The sequence below is a fragment of the Hyperolius riggenbachi genome, chromosome 8 (assembly GCF_040937935.1).
Source record: "Hyperolius riggenbachi isolate aHypRig1 chromosome 8, aHypRig1.pri, whole genome shotgun sequence".
NCBI classification, from domain to species: domain Eukaryota; kingdom Metazoa; phylum Chordata; class Amphibia; order Anura; family Hyperoliidae; genus Hyperolius; species Hyperolius riggenbachi.
The window spans coordinates 137,495,038-137,516,947 of record NC_090653.1 but is presented as its reverse complement, the minus strand read 5'-3'; the positions used below and the strand labels follow the sequence as shown (position 1 = coordinate 137,516,947).

The 21,910-nt window shown below is 42.2% G+C and overlaps 1 protein-coding gene across 5 annotated transcripts in view; it reads right to left on the bottom strand.

Moving 5' to 3' along the window:
• The window catches only part of SMARCA1 (SWI/SNF related, matrix associated, actin dependent regulator of chromatin, subfamily a, member 1), a 254,961-nt gene that overhangs the window by 56,603 nt on the left and 176,448 nt on the right, over positions 1 to 21,910 (bottom strand). For all 5 annotated transcript variants that reach the window (XM_068251160.1, XM_068251157.1, XM_068251159.1 and 2 more), the window contains 3 exons: positions 21,116 to 21,229; positions 12,293 to 12,415; positions 2,103 to 2,235 (listed from right to left, as the gene is read on the bottom strand). In XM_068251160.1, the coding sequence (XP_068107261.1) occupies positions 2,103 to 2,235; positions 12,293 to 12,415; positions 21,116 to 21,229 (370 nt within the window). The remainder of the gene's footprint in view (positions 1 to 2,102; positions 2,236 to 12,292; positions 12,416 to 21,115; positions 21,230 to 21,910) is intronic.

Genomic DNA, 21,910 nt, shown 5'->3' with positions numbered 1-21,910 from the left:
ACATTGTAGCTTGGAGGGGGGAGTGCGGAAGGGGGGGGCCCAGGTGTGTGGCCACCGCTGCTCCTCCTTCCTGTGCTGTGCCCCCTCCTGCAGTGCTCGGGGGCCCCCAGGGGCCACAAAAAGGGAGGCCTACAGTGCGGCTCTGAGAGCTGCTCACGCTTGTGCAGTGGGGATCTTGTGCCGGAAGGGACCCCGGGCCACCATTGGTAAGCGAAGCTGCGGCGAGGGCACAGGACAACTGGCAGGGCTGGAGGAAGCCCCAGGTAAGTGAATATTTTTATTTTTATAGTGCTCGGATGTGACTTTTAACTCTTAACCACTTAACAACCAGCTAACGCCGATAGGCGTCGGCGGGTCGTTAGTGGTATAGCATGGAAACCTTTCCATGCCAGTTCACGGAGGCTGCCTCCGTGAACAGTGTGCGAGCCGCCGATCGCGGCTCGCACGCATAATGTAAACACGCAGGGAAGAAATCCCCGCTGTTTACATCAATACGGCGCTGCTGCTGCTCCTCTGATTGGCCGGGGATCGCCGGCATCTGATAGGCAGAAGCCTATCCTATCAGGCGCCGGACGGATATCCGTCCTGCTCCGCTCAGAGGGGAAGGGAGAGGCAGGGAACGGGCGAGAGGGCGGAGAACGCTGCGGAGGGGGGCTTTGAAGAGCCCCCGATAAGCAAATGCAGCCGGCGGCGATCAGACCCCCCCCCCTCAGCAGGACATCCCCCTAGTGGGGAAAAAAGGGGGGTAGTCTGATCGCCCTGCTGCACTCCTGAACGGTGCTGCGGGCTGTAGAGCCCACGCAGCACCGATCACTGAAAAATCCCGTGGTCCTTAAGTGGTTAAACTGACTGAATGCCAAATATTCCTGTACTACCCTATAGTGTCATTTTTAGAATTTATTCTTCCTGTATAACCTGTATCCTGTAAATGCCTGCTGCTTCCTCCCTAATATCTAACATTTCAGAATATGTATTTTGGGCATAACTACACAAACCTATAATTAGATTGAGGTGAGTGATTAGTTTCTTTACCATCTGTACAATGGAGGAAAAAGGCACCCAGAAAGATAAAACTGAAAAAAAAAAAAAAATAAAATACAAAAAAAGAAGAGGTGGCTTACCCCAACAGAGGACACTATGGATAACCCCCAAAAAGATGTTTATTTAGACAATGGCCCTTCATCATCTGTATAATTTTGTTGTAACAAAAGGTGAAAGGGTATTAATTATGGACTTACTTTTCATGTGCATCCCATGTCTTTTACTCTATAGCAGGGGTCAGGAACTTTTTTGGCAGAGAGAGCCATAAACACCACATATTTTAAAACGTAATTCCATGAGAGACATACAATATCTTTCAAACTGGGACAGTAGGGCTCACATCCCTGTTGCCATGGTGATGTGTATACAGTTGATCCACCGGGCAGTGGAAGTGTCAGACACGTCTTCAGCTTCTCTTGGGTTTCAGCGACATCAAGAGACAGGCAGTCTATTGGGCCAATCAAAGTGCGGGGATCTTGTTCTAATGGACTGACCTGACCTGACAGGATGCAGAGTGGGACAATTGGAGCAGCTGTTCGTTTTGGGGTAGCACGAGTAAGTTAGGAGTGCATGCTACAGAAGTAGCATGCCTACTTTGCAAATGTTACTTGCACTGCCACACTAAGCTGCACTGCCACACTAAGCTAGTGAATCAATCCCTACTGATTTGTGTGTGAGCCAGATGCAGCCATCAAAAGAGCCACATCTGGCTCCCAAGCCGTAGGTTCCCTACCCCTGCTCTATAGTCTTATATATCCCTATAGCCTTATATACATTGAGAACATTTTTTCAAAGGTACAAAACACGATAGTGTGAGTGTATGGAAATAATGTTTTTTTCTGTGGCCTAGCTGTTAAGTGTTCTAATTCTTACATACATATTTGTAGGCACCAACACAATCTACAGTAAGTGAGTATAATGTTCCTAAGATACAAGACATATTTTTACTCAAGAGGTCTATGTTAACATTTCTATATTCTTTCCTAGTCTCTCACTCTCTCCAGGATATAACAGCAATAAATAATGTTTTCTGCCCCTGAAAAACAATAGAGATTACAAACCTGCATATTCAATAACATCCTCTGGTGTCTTTCCTTCAACCTCTCTTGCAATGTTATCAATATCATCACGACCATATTTCTCATTAGCTTTGATAAATTGGTTGAAGTCTCTCTTGTTCCAATTCGTAAAGCCCTATTTGCCAATAAATAATAATAATTATCATTAACAGGTGCATTTATTACAATACAGTGGCATAATTTTGTTTCAGAGTAAACATAAGATATTTGACATCATTGGGATAATATAGATCAGCTTGGGTGTGGGACTACTAGTCCCCTAGAAGACATGCACACTAGCAGCCCCGGGCCGTTCTCCCCCTCCAGCTATTACCCGTATTTCGCGCCGTATAAGACGCTCCGGAATATACGACGCACCCAGGTTTAGAGGGCAAAAACCAGGGTAAAAAATATACTAAACCTGGTGCGTCCATATTCCAGAAGCGTCTTGTACATGTCCTTCTGTGTGTCCTCATGTGTGTTCCTGTGACCCCCATATCCCCATGTGTCCTTCTGTGTGTCCTCATGTTCCCCCATGTGTCCTCCTGTGCCCCCATGTGTCCTTCTGTGACTCCCATGTGTCCTCCTGTGTGTCCTCAGGTGCATGCAGCAAGTTACAATAAGGGCATGTTTCCACTGAGCCGGCATGTGCCTTGCGAGACGCATGCCAACACTTGCAGATATGCGAGTATGCATACGAATCCCTGGAGCCATGCCAGACATGGCTATAGGGATTCGGATGTGTGCTGTGGTAAACTGCAACATGCCAGCCAGAATCGCACTGGCATCAGGTGATCTGTACAGCATGCTATTGTATGGAATAGGCAGTGCTTCCCCGTTCGGGTCGGATGCGGAGAAACGCTGGGTATCCATACATAGTGGAAAAGGGCCTTAATGTGATCAGATTAGATTGTTAGCTTCTCTAAGGTACAGTAAGTGACAAGACAATATACTCTGTACAGTGCTGTGGAAGATGGCAGTGCTGTATAAATACTAAATAATAATTCATGGAGATTGGCTTGTGAACAGTTTAGCCATTTTTAAATCAGTTTTTTGCATTGTGGTTTTCAAAATAAAGCATGCTCTGTCCTTTAGAAAACCACAATATAAACACAGCACAGCCATGATACAAAGGTAATCCATTATCACATCAAGACTGCAGAGCATTCGTAACACAGTTTATATACAAAAGCCCAAATCTGCATCAAAATTTATAGAATCTGAAAGAGGTTTTGCTTGAAGGCATGTATTTTTTTAATTAATAAACAATATTTGTATGCTTTTCAGGGCAAATTGGTCAGCAGATTATAATGCTGTTTTAGTAGTAATTGGCGATTTTTATTTCTTGCCACCAAGATAGTATTTCTGTGTGCTGCAAATTCCATTTTTGCCAGACACATAAATGAATACAAAACACACATACATTTGCCTGTTGCTGTAGTTTAGGGTACATTTAAATACCTAAAAAAGCAGCAAAGAACAAATCTGCATATGGGAGATGTTGATTTCCATATAATAAAGCCTAAATCATCACTACTTGGAAGAAAGTCATTATTATTACTACAATTTCCCACAATCTATGTGTATTTTTCCTTAAGTGCTCAATTAGACTAGGTGGATCTTTTTATCTGAAAACTGAAATGAAATTATAAAGGAAGTGCATCTTTAATAAGATGTCATTTTCAACAGTGATTGTCTTCAACCATCAAAGGTAATTTCAGGTTAAAGTTCTGAGTTAAAATGGAAAACAAAAACAGTCCAATCTCGGAAATGGTATAGCCAAAATTTGGCAGATGTGTATCTCAGTTGGTTTATGCAATCAGGCAAAGAACAAAGTGTACTTAACGATAGCAAACAATGAGAAATTATAGTTCATTATTTTGCCTTCTCTAAACTAATTAAGGCCTGGTGCACACCAAAAACGGCTAGCAGATCCGCAAAATGCTAGCAGATTTTGAAACACTTTTTCTTATTTTTCTGTAGCATTTCAGCTAGCGTTTTGCGGTTTTGTGTAGCGGTTTTGGTGTAGTAGATTTCATATATTGTTACAGTAAAGCTGTTACTGAACAGCTTCTGTAACAAAAACGCCGGCAAAACCGCTCTGAACAGGCGTTTTTCAGAGCGGTTTGCGTTTTTTCTATACTTAACATTGAAGCAGAAACGTATCCGAAATCCAAAAAATGCCTCACCCCGGGAGGATTTGTGTGTGCACCACCCCATTGAGATACATTGACCAAGCGGATCCGCAGCCGCAAGCGGCTGCAGAAACGCTGAAAAAGCCGCTCGGTGTGCACCAGCCCTAAAGGAGGAGACTGGTTACTAAAGGTTACCTTCATTTTATACAGACACAAAAAAAAATTGTACAGTGGAACCTTGATTTGCGAGCATAATACCTTCTGGAAACATGCTTGCAAGGGCGTAACAATAGTCATAGCAGGCATAGCAGCTGCTATGGGGCCCTGGAGTAGAGGGGGCCCAGGTGGTACTTGATGTATTCACCAACTTTCTTGTGTTCTTCCACCCTATGATTTTATCTAAGTGCCCATGGAATATATGCAGTATAGATCACATGAGAATGCAAATCTCCCAGTTAACTCATATCCATAAAGTAGAGGTAGGTGGCATTTCTCAAGAATGCCTACATTTTATGGCCCCTTGAAAAGTTTTGCTTTGGGACCTCATAATGTCTAGCTACGCCACTGCATGCTTGTCATCCAAAGCATTTATATTTTATTAATTATATCAAAGCAAATGTCGCCATAAGGATTAACCTCCTGGGCAGTAAGCCCGTGCTGAGCACAGGCTATGCTGCCACAAGGCACCGCTCAGGCCCTGGTGGGCCGATTTGCAAAATGTTTTTTTCGTTACATGCAGCTGCTCTGCGCTGATTCGCTGCTACCCGCCGCGATGCCCCCCCCCCAGACCCCGTGCGCTGCCTGGCCAATCAGTGCCAGGCAGCTCTGAGGGGTGGATCGATGACGTCATCACGATCGTCACCCTGGCGACGGGGGAAGCCAAGCAGGAAATCCCGTTCTGAATGGGATTTCCTGCTTGCTCTGATTGCTGGAGGCGATCGGAGGGGGTGGGGGGATGCTGCTGCTCAGCGGCTATCATGTAGCTAGCGCTAGGCTAGCTACATGATAAGAAAAAACTAAAAATTGTGCTGCGCTGCCCCCTGGCGGTTTTAATTGACCGCCAGGGAGGTTAATGAAAATGATCGTTCCACAATCCCCAAAAAATGTACAAAAAAAATTTCAGTACAAAGTACTGCATAAAGTAAAAATTAAAAAAAAAGAGTGTTACTATAACTGACAGAATCACTACTATCTGTTGGTTCACCCCAGCGTGTGTGTATGTGTGTGTGTGTTGCTTTTTCCTACTTTTGAGGATTTAAGGGAAATGTGACATTGTACAGTCACTACACTCAGATTAAGTACAATCTTGCAGCGCCAAAGAGATCGGCTAAGTTGTAATGATGTGATGCACATATACGTTCTGTGCTTGTATATTAAGATAAAACATAAAAATGTTTGCTTGTCACGCTTTTAAATAAAGTTACTTGCAATCCAAGGTATTTTTTCATGTTTAATAGATGTTTACAAAATATTTTATCTCTATGTATGCAATATACCTCGTATAAAGATAAATTTGATGTAATTTAAGAAAAAAGTATTGTTCATTTTTTTTTTTTAGCAAACAATTAACAAATTTGCCATTTCCTTCGGTGGAGACATTAAAGCGCGCCTAAAAACTCTTGCAAACAATGAAAACACATATATTTGCGGACAAAATTCACCCTGTGTATATTTACAGAGAAAAGCCTGTCTATATTACTATTTATTATTATTTAGTATTGATATAGCATTAACATCCTCCACAGCGCTGTACAGAGTATATTGTCTTGGTCACTTATCTGTCCCTCAGAGGGGCTCACAATCTAATCCCAACCATCGTCATATGTCTATGTTTGTATCTATGCATCTAAAAGAAGGGTTATCTGTGAATGTTCTGGTGTCAAACAAGGTCTTTATTCGCCATCAAACATTTCTCAAACATGAATAAGGCTTCTCACTTGTGTGGTTTGTCAGGTGTCTTTGAAACATTACTCTCTCAACAACATTTTTCCCACATTCTTAATATGACAAAGGAGTTTTGCCTGTATGCATTCTCATGTGCTTAAAGAGAACCCGAGGTGGATCTTTGGAGGGCAGATGGGACACAGAGGCATGTTCTCTGCCTAATGACATGGCTCTGTGTTCCCACACCGTTCTCTGCCACCCCACCCCCCGCGCTTAGACCCCCAATGATTAGTGACAAGATTTGACACTCGGAGGTAAACACAAGGGAATTCCCTGTTCAAAACGCCCACCAGGGGCATTCCTGCAGGGTATCCTGAGCTGCCATTGTCAGCTCTTTCTCCCTGGACCTGCCTCCTGTCAGTCCCCCAACTCCATGCACGCTATGAGAGACACACAGTCTCTCAGTGCAGCGTCGTGACCCAGAGGTCATAAAAGTGAGCCATTGCGGCCCACGGGAGCAGCGTTTTTGCGGCTACCTGATCCGCTCAACCCCACGGATCGGGCAGCCTACTTTTTTTTTTTTCATTTTTTGAACCCACCTCTGGCTCTCTTTAAGAAGATTTCCACTATCAGAAAATAATTTCCCACACTCTGAACAATAATAAGGCCTCTCACCTGTGTGGGTTGTCAGGTGTCTTTGAAACTTTACGCTCTCGATGAAATTGTCCCAATTTATGGCAAAGGAGATACACCTTTGTGAATTTGCATGTGCTTAAGAAGATTTCTACTATCAGAATACCATTTCCCACACTCTGAACATGAATAAGACTTCTCACATCTGTGAATTCTGAAGTGTCTAGAAAGGTTACTGTTTAGAGTGAATATTTTCCCACACTCTGAACATTAATAAGGCCTCTCACCTGTGTGGGCTGTAAGGTGTCTTTGAAACTTTAGTCTCTCAAAGAAACGTTTACCACATTCTGAATATGACCTGTGTGTATTCTCATATGCTTGAGAAGATTTTCACCATTAGAAAAGCATTTCCCACACTCTGAACATGAATAAGCCTTCTCACATGTGTGAATTCTGAAGTGTCTAACAAGGTTACCCTTCATTACAAATGTCTACCCATACCCACACTCTGATCTCTGAACATGAAAAAGATTTAATGCCTGTGTGACATGCCTGCTGCTTAGTAAGAGGACTCTTCTGAGTGAAGTTTCCACTTTCATTAATTTTATGGTGTTGAAAAAGGTCTTTATTCTCAATGAAACCTTCCACACACTCGGAACATGAATAAGTATGACCCTCTATGTATGTTTTACGATTTAAAGTAAGAATGGATTTCCTACTAAATAATTCACCACATTCACAACCAAATAAGCGATTTCCAGTAACATAAGTGCTGATAGATGTGGAGCTGGTAGAATCCCTAGCATTAGATGGAGCTTTTATAGAATGTGATTGGTCAGAAGAGTCCTCAGGATCAGAGAGTGATCCATCTGCACTGTAAATATCTCTGATGTGTATTTCCAGTGATTGGAGAACATTGTTTGACATAATCATCTTCTGTAGTACCATCTGGAGGTGGAATAGGATGGTCCTCCGTGGGGTTTCTCACATCATTTCTGCCTAAAACTGGCATTCCCAATTCACTGGTCACCATCATGTCCACCTCCTCCATACACTGCCAGCCACCCATCACTTCTGTAACTTTCAGAAGTAAGAGGTTAATCCTGGGCACCCGCTTAAAGCTGTTTCATCGGGCATCTAATATTTAGTGTTCATATAGCACTGACCTCTTCTGCAGTGCTTTACAGAGAGAATATATTCCTGTCACTAACGGATTCACAATCTAATCCCAAATACACATTTGTCTTTTGTAGTCTAGTATGACCAATTATCTTATCTATATGTTTTTGGGATGTGGGTGGAAACTGGAGTGCCTGAAGGAAACCCACGCAGACATAAGGAAAACAAAAACTTCATGCAGATCGGGCCAGGCTGGGATTCAACACTGGAACACAGCAATGCAAGGCAAGAGTGCTATCCACTATGCCACTGTGCTGCCCAGTTTACAGCACTCAGTCCTGAATTTTTGCTTGGGGGATTGAGCCCCTAATCACTGCAGGCAACATTTTTCATTTGTGTGTACGCACCTTAAAGCGTAATTTTGTGTTGACTCACGCATTAAATTGCTTCATGCACTAAAACAAGGTGTGCTAACCTGCTTTGGACATTTGTTTAAGGTGTACATGAGAAGAAAAAAGAATTTATATGTACCTGGGGCTTCCTCCAGCCCCCTTCCGGCCATGGGCACCTGCGCCATTCTCCCGGGTTGCTTCTATCCTACGTTTTCCATCCCGTTAAATCCTTTAGCCGCCACCAGTCGGTGCATGCACTGCATGCATGGCCCGGCTGTGCACATGCCCCTATTGTGGGCCTGTCGCCGGGAGTACTACTGCGCAGATGCAAAACACTCCCAGGGATGGGAGAGTGATGAGGGCACACGCGGCTGAGCCATGCATGCGCAGTGCACGGCAACTGAAGGATGGAAAGCGGAGGATCGAGGCCGCCCGACAGGACATCGAGGGAGCCCATAGCCTAAAGGGGGCTGGAGGAAGCCCCAGGTGCATATACATGTTTTTATTTTTGTTAGTTGCAGCCTTGCTTTAAGGGGGAATCTACATTTGCACAGATGTTATATCACTGTTGGCTATCATAAATGAAATAAGAATTTAAAAACTCTTTTCCTCTAATACTCTATTTTGATGTACTGTCAAAAAAAAACCAAAAAACATTGTAGTGTAAAAATATGCAGTAGTTTGTGAAACAATGAAATGAGTAAACACTGGAAAAGTACTTTAGAACAGAAAAGTGTGCCATAAAATATGGAATCATATTGAGGCTTCCTCTTGTATACTCATTACATGTTAATATATCGCTAAACCAGGAACAAGTGGCTCATGGCATATCTAAAAACATTTAGATGAACAAATAACTTTCTGCAGCTTGCTATCTAAGACGTTTAAGTCAAGTGGATTGGTTATCACTTTCACCCTCCGTTGGTGGGCCCAAACAATTGGTTCCGATGGGTCGCAATGATCGGACCGACAATCGTTCAGGAAATTTGGATCCTCAATGGGCATCTTTAGGTGGACAGAGTAAGTAGATAACAGCGTTCTACGCAAACCACAAATCTAATAATACTGTGTATTGCTGTCTTCCCAGTAGTTCTTGGGCATTAAAGTCTGGGTTGGAAACTAATAGGCTGAAAGAATCATTCATAGCCATTTGACTGGCAGTCTGCTTCCAGACAGTGATAGTTAATGCATATTCTTCTCTGATGAGTGACATGTATGTCCTATGAAGTGAGGAGTATGAGGAGAGCCAGGAGATGCCTGAGGACAATGCAACTGGTTTAAAATGTGCAGCCTGGCTGACTGCTTGTCATTCAAATTAGGCAGGCTGAAGAGGAAGGGGCATGTCTGTATAGAATGAAAGTCTGATGTTTAAGTACCATTAATGATAGTCTGAGAAAACTACAGGACGTCCTCTACTTACAAACAGGTTCCATTCTTGGAGGTTATTCATAAGTTGAATTTGTTTGTAGGTTGAGTCCTGTGTTAAACACGGTAAAATGTGGATATATCATCTACCTTCGGACAACTCTGGATTTGGACATACACAGGTGAAACTAGAAAAATTAGAATATCGTGCAAAAGTCTATTTATAACAGTAATCCAACTTAAAAGGTGAAACTAGTATGAAATAAACTTAATACATACAAAGTAAGATATTTCATGTTTACAGCTTCTGAAAACCCCAAAATCAATATCTCAGCCCATTAGAATATTGTGAAAAGGTTCAATATTCTAGGCTTAATGTGTCAGACTCTAATCAGCTAATTAATCCAAAACACCTGCAAAGGGTTCATATTTCATATATTAGTTTTACCTTTTAAGTTGAATTACTGAAATAAATGGACTTTTGCACAATATTCAAATTTTTCAAATTTCACCTGTAATATGAACAATGTTTTTGGTTGTTTTCAATGTGCTTTTAATGTGTTAAAAACTACATATAGCCGTTTATTCAGTACTGCACCATTTAATATTTTATGTAATGAAAAAAAAAGCAGTACTGTATATTTTGTGCATGGAGACAACTTTAATTGTATCTCTGTAATGTAACTTGAGTCATTTGTAAGTAGGGGACTATCTGTATTTAAAAACACACGATTGGTTCGCACTATGGCCAGGGGCCCCGGACCTCTCTCACTGGCCGGGGCCCCAAGGCCAACATGCGATACCTGGAGGGGAGTGCAGGTGGGCCTGGACCTGGTCTTGGGCCTGGACCTCTCACACCCAGGCTCTGGACCTCTCACATCCAGAAAACCCACCAACACTGCCTCCATACTGAATGCTAAATTCAACACACACAAGCAATAGAACACAGCAGTACATGCATCCAGCTACATTTAAAGTGGTCAGCAGGTGCTCGTCAGCCAATCAGGATGCACTATCATACACCCTTTACCTGCCATACCACATCTAGCAGCCATTAGCATTCAGGTGGGAAGCTTCAGTTGGACGCCATCGCAAGATGGCGTCGCTAGCAGGACCGCCCCGTGCAGGCATCCCTCCCACAGGGGTCCCTCCCTAACCGCTCACCTGTCCGCCATGTCCTAGAGCTGAAAGAAAACGTTTATCTGTATTTACCTTTCTATGATTTCTGCAAGTGACACATGTGACGATATGCAATGCAATTAACTTTTTCACCTGAGTATTCTCCTGAGTGATATTTTCTCAACTTGTAAATAAAATGCCTTTTAAACCACCAACAAGCAAACAAATACTCATAATATATTTGGCAGTACTTGATCACAAACTTTTTTGGTACTTTTTCAATTGCAATGTGCTGAATTTGTTTTTTTTTTAACCCTATGGGGACCGGCCGCCTAACCCCCCTTAAGGACCAGGCGAATGTGCAGGGGGGGGGGGGGGGGTCAGGCAGCTGGATCCCTGCCAGGGCTTGCTGTGCATCGTGTCCCCTGTGTGGCCAGGTGTCCCCCCTGTATGCAGCAGCCTTTACTCACCCCCCAGGCACACCGATGAGCCGCAGTAGACCCCTCCGCTCCAGCCGGCATCCCCGCTCGTACAGACTTCCAGTTCCGGGTCGTGGCTCGATGACGTCATCAAGCCGGGACCCGGCACTGACGTCAGAGCAAGCGGGGATGCCGGGCCAGAGCGGGGGGGGGGGGGATCGTTGTGGGAAGTGGGAACATCCACCAGCGATCATAGTGATCACGTGATCAGAAGCCATACGCAATGGCTTCTGATCACTGAGGGAAGATGTCCGCTGTCATATGACAGCTTAATCTCCCCTCTCAGGTGCGCACAATCGCATCGGGAGCAGAAACGGCGGGCAGCGTAGACCCTACACCGCATCAGGCTAGAACAGCCACAAGTGCGTCGTAGGATCTAATATAGGCGGCCCCCAAAAGGTTATTAATATAAGAGAAACTATCTCCTAGGAGAAAACTCAGGAGAAAAAGTGGGCCATAGTATCTATTATTGATTTGTATGTCCCGGCGGTGTAGTTTTTCCCATGTAGTTTTTAGCACTCTAGCCTTGCAGCGCTGGATCCACGGTTCGTATCCCAACAGGGGCACCATATGCATGGAGTCTATATGTTCTCCCCGTGTCTGCGTTGGTTTTCTCCAGGCACTCCAGTTTCTCCCCACATCCCAAAAACATACAGAGAAGTAAATTGGCTTCCCCCTAAGTTGGCCCTAGGCTACAATACATACTCTACATGATACATACATAGACATATGACTATGATTAGATTGTGTCCCTATGAGGGATACTCTGTACAGTGCAGCAGAAGTTGTCGGCTCTGTATTAATACTAAAAAATAATAACATACATGTCTAATGTATCAGTGATTTTTGTATGCAGTTATATTATCTCTGCCTACATTGCAAACAATCACTACTCTCAAATTCCTACGTGTCATTATCACTCTATTATTAACAATATGTTTTGTGTTTAGGATTTAAACAGCATCAAGTTGTTTTGTTGTGTTATGCATGTTTGTGCACTGCTACCCACAGCTTTACAGAATGATCTGACTCTCAGTGTGATGCCTGTGAAAACATTTTCTCTCTACCTGGGTTAAAAGCGTCTCCTTCTCTTCTGACTCTGCAGTACCGAGCGGCTCAGACTCATCAATCTTCCTCTGCTCCTCTTTTTGTACTTGAGATGCATTTGGGAGGTCTGAATTCCTGGGGACCTGAAATCAGAAGTTAAGATGGGAATATGTTTTGGTACAGCGGTGTTATTAGGCATTCGCACTCATATCAATCTTACTTTACAGCCCACAATACAGAAATTGAGCGAGGTAAAGCTGATAAAAGGATTGATGGACTTTTCAAAGCACAACATTTGTCACATAGAGTAACACTGCACCTGCTTTAATAAGCCTAGATTGGCAAGTAGGAACATTTTAGAACTGTGACACAAAGAAGACCCCCTTTACAACACTGCAATCATTAACTAGGAACATACTAACCATAAAATATAACTGCAGTGCAGGCAAATATCAAAGCACTTTTTCTTGTGTTTTTAATAGTCTGCTGTATCACCAAAGAGACCAGATGCCTGGAACGCATACAAATCCTGCAGATTTTGTAAGAAAATCACATAGATAAAACATCTAAATGTACTATAACACAACGGCAATTTCCTTTATTCTTTGCTTCTGCTGTTTGACAAAAACAGCATCAAAGAGACACAGCTTAAAAAATATAAAAAAGTACTAGTCATATTTGTAAAAGATATTCTTAAAAAAAATAATAATAATTATGTACCAGAAAGTCTAGCTGAGGATAGAGGTGATGCCAGGTACTCTGAGGGCACACAGGTAATCTTTATACATACTGTACAGTATATACAATATGACTACTGTCCCAGTAAACTGTGTATTGTATTGTTCGGTAACCAAATATTACCCTATCCTGTCTACCTAGCGTGACATTAATCTTACTCATGCTCAAGGGAGCTGTTCATGAAATAAAGGGGCTGCGGTACATGGATGTTGCACATGGAAGTGGGGGCTACACGTGGAATAGGAGGGGCGCTGCTGCACAAGAAAGGGGAGTCACAACATACTTGGCCTAGGGGCACAAAAAGTATAAATCCGGCCTTGCATTGGAGGTTGGTTCTTCCCTAAAAATTGCCTTTAAAATAATTTCAGGTGTCAACATTCAGTTCCGTTCTCAGTGTGTATGAAAATATGCTAATTTAGGGGTGAGTTTTCATTGGTAACCACTGTCTACTAATTGCTTCCTAACTGATTAAATCAACGTAAACTGACACAGAACACAAAAAAAACTGCTCCAATGCTTATAAAAGACGAAGTGCCAGCACACGTACAATGATTGTTGCCAGCAGAGATCGGGACTTGATCCCTCGGATGACAGTTCAGTGCTGAGTACCATACAAATGCGTTGCTAGGCCATAGTCCCATGAGGCATTCTTTTGCTATGAAGGGTGAAGAAATAACAACATTACAGGGTTGGATGGACCAGCTCCCACCGAGCATCTAGCACTGAGACGATCTAGCACTTTGAATCTTTTGGCGTGGCTGTACACAGGCTAAATTCTGGAAAGGGATGGCCCCAAATGGCCGTGTGAGTTGAGAGTAGCATGTGTACCAGATTTTAGGGTCAGACACTTGCAAAAATGACTTTATCACTGAACAACTGGACAGGTGTCAAAACTTGTACATAAACCACAATTACTGATAAGTCACGCTGGTGATGAAACATTGTGCTGGACCTCTGTATGTAAGTAGAAAGCAAATTGCATGAGGGGAATGCTCGAGAGGCAGACATATGCTAATACAGACAGCAGAGAGCTAGCCATGAGGCCAGCGAGCAGGGGAGAATCTGGTAAAAAAAACTCATGCACTTTGTTTTTACTATGCTGTGATGCATGTTTTTATCTTTTTTTAATAAAAGCCAAGACAGTATTATACTATATTGAGTTCATCTTGATTGAGGAAATGATGAATGGGTACCTAGTGACTGGATTCAAAGCCAGTGCATGGTAGTGCAGAAAGGAATGTGACATGTATAGAGAAATGCTGTTCAATTAGAGGTGAAGGACAACCTGGTAACTGTTCCAAGGTACAGGGGGTTTCACAGGAGGAGCAAAGCTTCCAGGTGAGATGGTATGTGGAGACTAGTGAGGACATTGCTGGAGGGGACAACTTATGTAGACAGTGGCGTGGCTAAAGAGCTACAGGCCCCAGAGCAAGTTTTTCATTGCCCTAAAACACCCCCCCCCCCCCCCCAAGCACTCTATACACAACAATTGATACGGCGCACCAAAACCAAGCAGGGGATGGGGAACAGTTTGTTAATGATTATTATTATTTAAAAGCATCATTAAATATTTATTACCAGCACAAGACCAATAAGGAGTGAATACTGTGGTTGAGGGAGGGCCCATCTGGCCCAAGGGCCCTAATGCAATCGCATCCTCTGCATCCCCTATTGCTGCACCACTGTATTTAGAGCTTTGTATGATAGGGACAGTAGTTTTAACTAGATTCTGTGAGTAATTGGCCTTCAGTGTATGGATTAATACATAGGGAAAACATCAGAGGAGCAGGAGGAAAGGTGGATCAGACGTGCAGCAGAGTTCAGTAGACATTGGAGAGGAACCAGTCTATGTTTTTGGTGGGCCTCAGAGAAGGAGTTGCAGTAATCAAGAAAGGAAATGATTAGGCATGAAGATGTATTTTAGTAGCCTTTTGTGTTCAGGAAATATTTTTGAGTCAGAAATAACAGGAGGTATTTCATTAAGTAATATGTGGCTTGAGAGCGCACAAACAAATATTACCACCTGATCTGCCCCCAAAATCAAACATTATTTTCAAAAATCAGGGAATGTCCAAAGAAAATCAGAACAAATGGTAATCACTATATATCTATAGAATGAGCATCTTAACCCCCACCCCATGTTTTCTTGCCATTGATGTAGGCTTTTTGCCACAAATTTAAATATGTAACTCTTGATACTGTGTATTATCTACAGTATTTTAAATGTCTTTTTGTTGTAAACTATAAGCATTGTCTGTTGCCATGCATGAATGATGTACCTATTTTACCCACCCACATATATACAGTATACCTTACTATGTACATCTACTTTCTATGTACAACTGCACAAAAGATGATGAAAATCTATATCAGGGGTGTATCTGGGTAATATAGAGCCTACTGTAAACACTGATATTGAGCCACCTTCACCTGTAAAAACAGCATCCTTTCTCGTGTACATTTGTTATGGTTGCCTGTGTTTTTTTGGCTCGGGATATTGCTGAAGTTACTTTTTTGGAAATGGCTATCATTCATAAAGCATTCTCGCATGCGGTAATGCTGAAAACAGCTGACTTTACCGAGCACTTAGCAAAATGTCCATTCATAAAAGCTGTTACCGCATGAAAAGCTGGCATTCCCGAGGAGAGCGATAAATTACTGCCTTGTGCGGTGATTATCTCAACACATGTCACTAAATGTCAATTCATAAAGATTAGAGCAGGAGGTATCAGAACAGAGAATACCGCTCCCTTGGAAGAGGCGATAAGCATGCGGATAACAGCTAAGTTAATGGAGACAGACCTCCCAGGCAGCAGCAGTGAGAGCAGAACAAAAAAGGCTTTCCAGAATACCCAGGCTGTGTTTTTTAACCTCTTGGATACCTGTTTTCAGATATATTTCACATCAGAAAGCCTGCATGTGTAACATTTCTTGAAGTTTTACTAAGCTGTGGCAATTCAATAGATTGTTTAGAAAGACTAATAGACAGATTCACCACAGATTCAGGGCAAACAGAAGCAATTTTTAAAAAAATGCACATCTAAAGGGAAGCTGGGGCTGCCTCTTTTATTGTAAGGCTGTCTCTGCACAGAGAAAATGTATCAACTCAGGCAGCTTCTCATGTTACACAAACCTACCGCTAGCCTAGTTCGGGAAATCACCGCACTGCTATCGCAACTGTAAACATTTTTATGAATGAGCACACAGAAGTCTAAAATACCGAATGCTGTATTTTCCCGCCTGCATTTTTTTTACCGAACACACTTTTATGAATGATAGCCAATGTCTCTTATTCCCTCCCTGTTCTCTTTTCTAACCAAGTATGCCCTATATACATAAGTTAAGTAGCCATGTTCCCCAGATAACAGAATTAATCTAATCTGAGGTCTGAGTAACAGGGAGGCATGGGGGCATGTATGGCGGTGCATCACAGGGGCAGGCATGGCGGCGCAGCACAGGGGTATGCATGGCGGCGCCCATGGTATATATATATATATATATATATATATATATATAGCTCTGTAACATTAACAGTATTTGGAATATTTCTGTTTACAACAGAATGGTGACATAATCAAGCTATATAAGGTAGGTACAGTACATAATGTACTACTAGAAATCTGCAAAGTTTTGGGTAAGCAGGAACAAAAATGTAACCTCTACCATATTATTATTTGCACTGTTGTGAGCATACGGCTGGCACTGTGACATTCGGAATTATATACATAATTTGTATATTTTAAAAATGATACCTCCTTTAATCCCATTATTACAGAAATAAGCTATTTTACTTGCTGAGAACACAAACGGCAACAAAATGGTTAACTCAGTGTCAGTAATAACCGATAAACTAGCTGCATTATTACCAAGTAAGAATCCTCACCTGTGCTTTTATCTCGGTTCATATTGCTTTTTTCAAGCATTGGAAAGGAAAAGATCAGATTTATTATTACAGAATAATACCTTGTATGTGTTTTTCTGTGAGATTTGTTGTCTTTATTAAACGTGTTCCCTCCAGAGGGAACTGGCAGATAAAAATGTTATAAAGGATATATATAAATGCCTCAGACAATGTCGCTGCTGATGACACACTTAAATCTAGAATGTGAAACCTAATTGCCAGACCCCATAACACATACACCCCGTCTATCTGGGAACTCCTGCGGTAAATAAAATGCTTATTTACTACGCCTATAAATATAATTACACTGAGAAAGTGCATTAAAAATTAATAAAACGACACAGACAGAACAACTATAACTCCACTGTCACCTGCTACTTAATGCACTTTATAGCTGTGTCTGAATAAGACGGAAGGTGACTCCACTCACTGTTATTAAATAGTTCAGGACATTCCTTTTTTTACAATACAGTACATACATTTCTTATCTGCATTCCAGAGCATCTCCTTTTGTCTTGTTACCCATTTATTTACATTGTAAACTCTGGGGAATGAGGCCACTTAACCTGCTTTTTCAGTTTAATGCAGTATAATTATACATAACATGTTCCATGTTCCCATTTGCATACTAATCGTAGAACAAATGGGTACTGAATAAATAATTGATACTAATTTCAATAACGGTAAAAGCTAATCGTAATGTTAGCAAAAGCTTTGGCTTGGTGTCAATGTACATTAAAACATCTCTCGTATATTGTAAAGGGATAGCCACACTACATTTTCACTTTCATTATGGTTAATCCAGTAGGTATTTCTGACAGATTTATGTACAGTAGCAAAGTAAATATGACTAAGGATCCCTCGTCCCACCTCCCACTGGCAATAAAGCGCCCCTTGGCTCCTCTATTCATTCCTTGCCCCAGTCCTTTCTCCACCCCTGCAAATTATAGCAATGCCTTTGGTCTCTGGGGTAGTAGTATATCTGTGAAATGGCTCTTAGACCAACTTCTCCCTTTGTGTAACCTCTGTATGTAATCTGTCAATAAACACTGGAAGCAGACATCCTGGTGCCCAGTGCTTTCTGTTCTACTACTGTTTATCAAGTCTGTTTGCTGGTGCACATCTCGGTCCCAGGGGCAGATTGCTGTATGGTTTGCCAGCATCAAGTGCCAGCCACCCCTTTGACTCTCCGTTACTACTTGCCTTCTTAAAGTGAAGCAAAGGTTGCTTTTGCCTTCAGCACTGCCTTAATTCTTTGTTGTATAGTTTTAGGTGTTGGAAACATTCCTCGGGGATTTTGGTCCATATTGACATGACAGCATTACGCAGTTGCTGCAGATTTGTCAGCTGCACATCCATGATGCAGATCCCCTGTTCCACCACATCCCAAAGGTGCTCTGTTGGGTTGAGATCTGGTGACTGTGGAGGCCACTGGAGTACAGTGATCTCAGCGTCATGATCAAGAAATCAGTTTGAGATGATGTGAACTTTATGACATGGTGCATTATTCCTCTAGAAGCAGTCAACAGAAAACAGGTACACTGTGGTCATAAAGAGGTGGACAGGGTCAGCACTAATACTTACGTAGACTGGGGTGTTTTAACAACGCCAACAGACTATCCCGCCATCATTACACCACCATCACCAACCTGAACTGTTGACACATGGCAGGGTGGATTCAAGCTTTCATGTTCGTTACACCAAATTCTGACCCTACCATCTCAATATTTCAGCTGAAATTGAGAGTCATGGCAACATTTTTCCAATCTTGTATAGTCCAACTTCGGTGAGCTCAGTTTCCTGTTCTCAGCCAACAGGAGTGTCACCCAGTTTGGTATTCTGCTACTGTAGTCCATCTGCTTGAAGGGTCAGTGTGTTGTGTGTTCAGAGGTGGTATTCTGAATATTTTGGTTGTAACAAGTGGTTATTTAAACTACAGTTGCTTTTCGATCTGCTCAATCTTCTCCATTCCTTCGGAAGCAGGAATTTTGGGAGCCTGTAGGTAGTGGACTATTTGGGTGCCCCATAGGTGCTAATGCAAATATAGTTAATACGGGCACCTGATAAATATCATTTTCAATATAAGAAAATTAACATTTTTGAAATATGTTATGGTTTTGAAACTTGTAATGTTATAGTTTTTGTCATATAATTTTGTATGTACAAATCTTACGTTATCAAATTTGGTATCGTTTCTACATTTGTGTAGGGGGAAAGGGTTACGAGTCAGGGAGGGTGTTTGTGCTCAGGAGGTAGGTGGGTCTTAGGTGGTGCCAGGGAAGTCTTAGGTTTAGACACTACCAGGTGGGATCTTAGGGCTAGGTTCCACAGGGGGGGGGGGGGGGGGGTAGGGTCTGGGCACCACCAGGGAAGGGTTCTGTGTGAGAATAGGGTTAGGTTAAACTGCTTTTTTGAATAATGAAATGGTTTTTAAAATATATATCTTCTTATTTTAATTTCCCATTTGTTTTAAAGGGACTCAGAGCTTAAAAATAGATTTTATACATACCCGGGGCTTCCTCCAGCCCCATCTGCTCCGGTCGCTCCCATGCCGCTGTCCTCCGCTGCCCGCAGCTTCAGGTACCGGGTCCTGTCACTGAAGTCAGTCGCGGCCAGCAACGCAAGAGAAGTGCGCCCTCTACTTATATCTCCAGCGGTTGCTGGAGAGATACGCAAACAGCGCACTTCTCTTACGTTAGACTAGCTCCGACTGACGGAAGTTTGGGGACCTGGTTCCCGAAGCTGCGGGCAGCGGAGGACGGGGGCATGGGAGCGATCGGAGCAGATGGGGCTAGAGGAAGCCACAGGTATGTATAAAATCTATTTAATTTTTGAGCTCTGGTACACTTTAAAGCCATACTTATTGTTTACATGTTTTTAGCTTTACTTCACGCCCAGTTGAAAACAATCTTTATAGTTTATTAAGAGTTTGGCTTCACCCTGCGCCCATTTTTCCTCCCGCCTCAACTTCATGTACTCGTTCCTTCTCCTCTGAAGGAGGAGAAGGAAACAACTGTCACTCAACATTACCGCAATTGCACATAACATGCAATATTACAAATGTTCAATAGTAGAATATTGGTTATTTTGCTATATGCTATTGCTTTACCTAACCTTCCTTTAACACTAACTCTTCTCTTCCTACTCCGAACACTTTTCTACCACTACCTATGCCTAAAACGAAACCTTCACCTCCACCCCCTCAGACACACACATACCCACACACATGGCTATCACCAGCACTGACAATGTTGGGTCTGGCTACATAAACACAGAACCCCATGCACGATAACATACCCCCATCACCACTATCTGTCTCTCTACCACTGTCTGCACCTACATCTGGTGCCCAAACTGCCCACTGGGCGCTGCTATAGCTGCGAATAATACTGGAGTCTATGGCAGCACCCCCATTTTAAAGCCACCGCAGTGCCCAAATTTGCTGCTTTGTTTTTTTTATTCAGACCATTCTCTGAAAACCCTAGAGACGGTTATGGATGAAAATACCAGCAGATTGTCAGTTTCTGAAATAGATGGACACTATACACTTGGGAGAATACAGGCAGGGGGTCCGTCGGTCGCCACGATATCAAACGCTATTACCGTCGCAGACTTGATCCAGCTTTTGCAACCAAGATTTTTCCGCTATTCCCGATCAATCCACCTGACCGGTTTCAGCTGGAAATTGATTATAACAATGATTGGGCAGTATTATTGCAGCATCGGTCAATGAGGCCACAATGTCCCGTAATTTATGGTCATCCACACACAGCAGCAAATTTGGATGTCCAATTTCAAAAAGTGTAAAGGAATACTTTGCATGACATTGTCTACTGCTTCTAAATGAAGCTGAAATGTATTAAAGGGTAAAGGGTATTTTAAAGAGTGAATGCTAATAACGTAACGTACAGAGTACTCACCAAGAGTACCAGTATTCACCAAGTCTGGTAACCCACTGATTGTTCAAATTCATTTCCTGAATTTCCCTGGGAAATACAACTGAGAGCGATGCTTTCATCTGCTGAGTATTTATATTATATATCTTACTCATGCTTATATGATAAGTATTATTTCTTATAAATCAGTCACACCTTTGAAAGTTTTGTGAAATTCCTTAATCTGACAATATAATAAGCTGTTATCTTGATACAGTAAATAATACCATCATTTATCATTATTTCATGAGCATAACATGTAAGGTTACCTTATATCCAATCGTCTTTCTGTAATAAAGTATTTCTTTCTCCAACAACTCAAACAGTCTGGGTGGAAAAAATTGAAAGTCCTGAATATTTGGTTGCTTTGGAGGTCGCGGTGCCTTGAACAATAAAAGAAAAGTTATCATTTCCCACAGCTTTAATGAACAAGTAGACCGTGTGTGCTTTAAACAAATGTGATTAATTGATAAAGAAGAAAAGGCTTAAAACCCCAGTTCACATTACATTTTTATTCATTTAGATGACATAACAAAGTTTTGTAAAAAGAAAAAAAAAAGACTTTCCAGTGTGCTGCTCTGTAAGTTATAAACCAAACTCTGTCTCACCAAAACTGCCCCAGTCTCCCAAGGAAAACCTCTAAAGATACTGCTTGTTATTACTGTCCACACTTATTCTAATATGTCCCCACCTACATGTATTCTGAGCCCCTCCCACCTCTGTCGGCTCCAATCTAAGTATTTGTCATTGCTGTGGAATAGCAAACAGACGATTTTGTTTGCACATGTGCAGTACGTTTCTTTCAGCACAACAGGAGCGAGAGTTGTGTCTGCCTCATCTTGTTGTCAAATGTGTCCAGCTTACAATGAGGGGAGCTGTTAATAGATTGTGCCACACAGGGCTTCCCAGGGCGGTGACCCAGTGAAGATAGATGGACTAAGTGCGCCTACGCCAACAGTCTGATTATGCTATAGCATTTGTAGAGTAAATCTAAGAAAAGAAAATCCAAAAGTATTTTTTACCTACAGTCTTTTATTAAAAATGCTCTGCTATTCATCAATGGT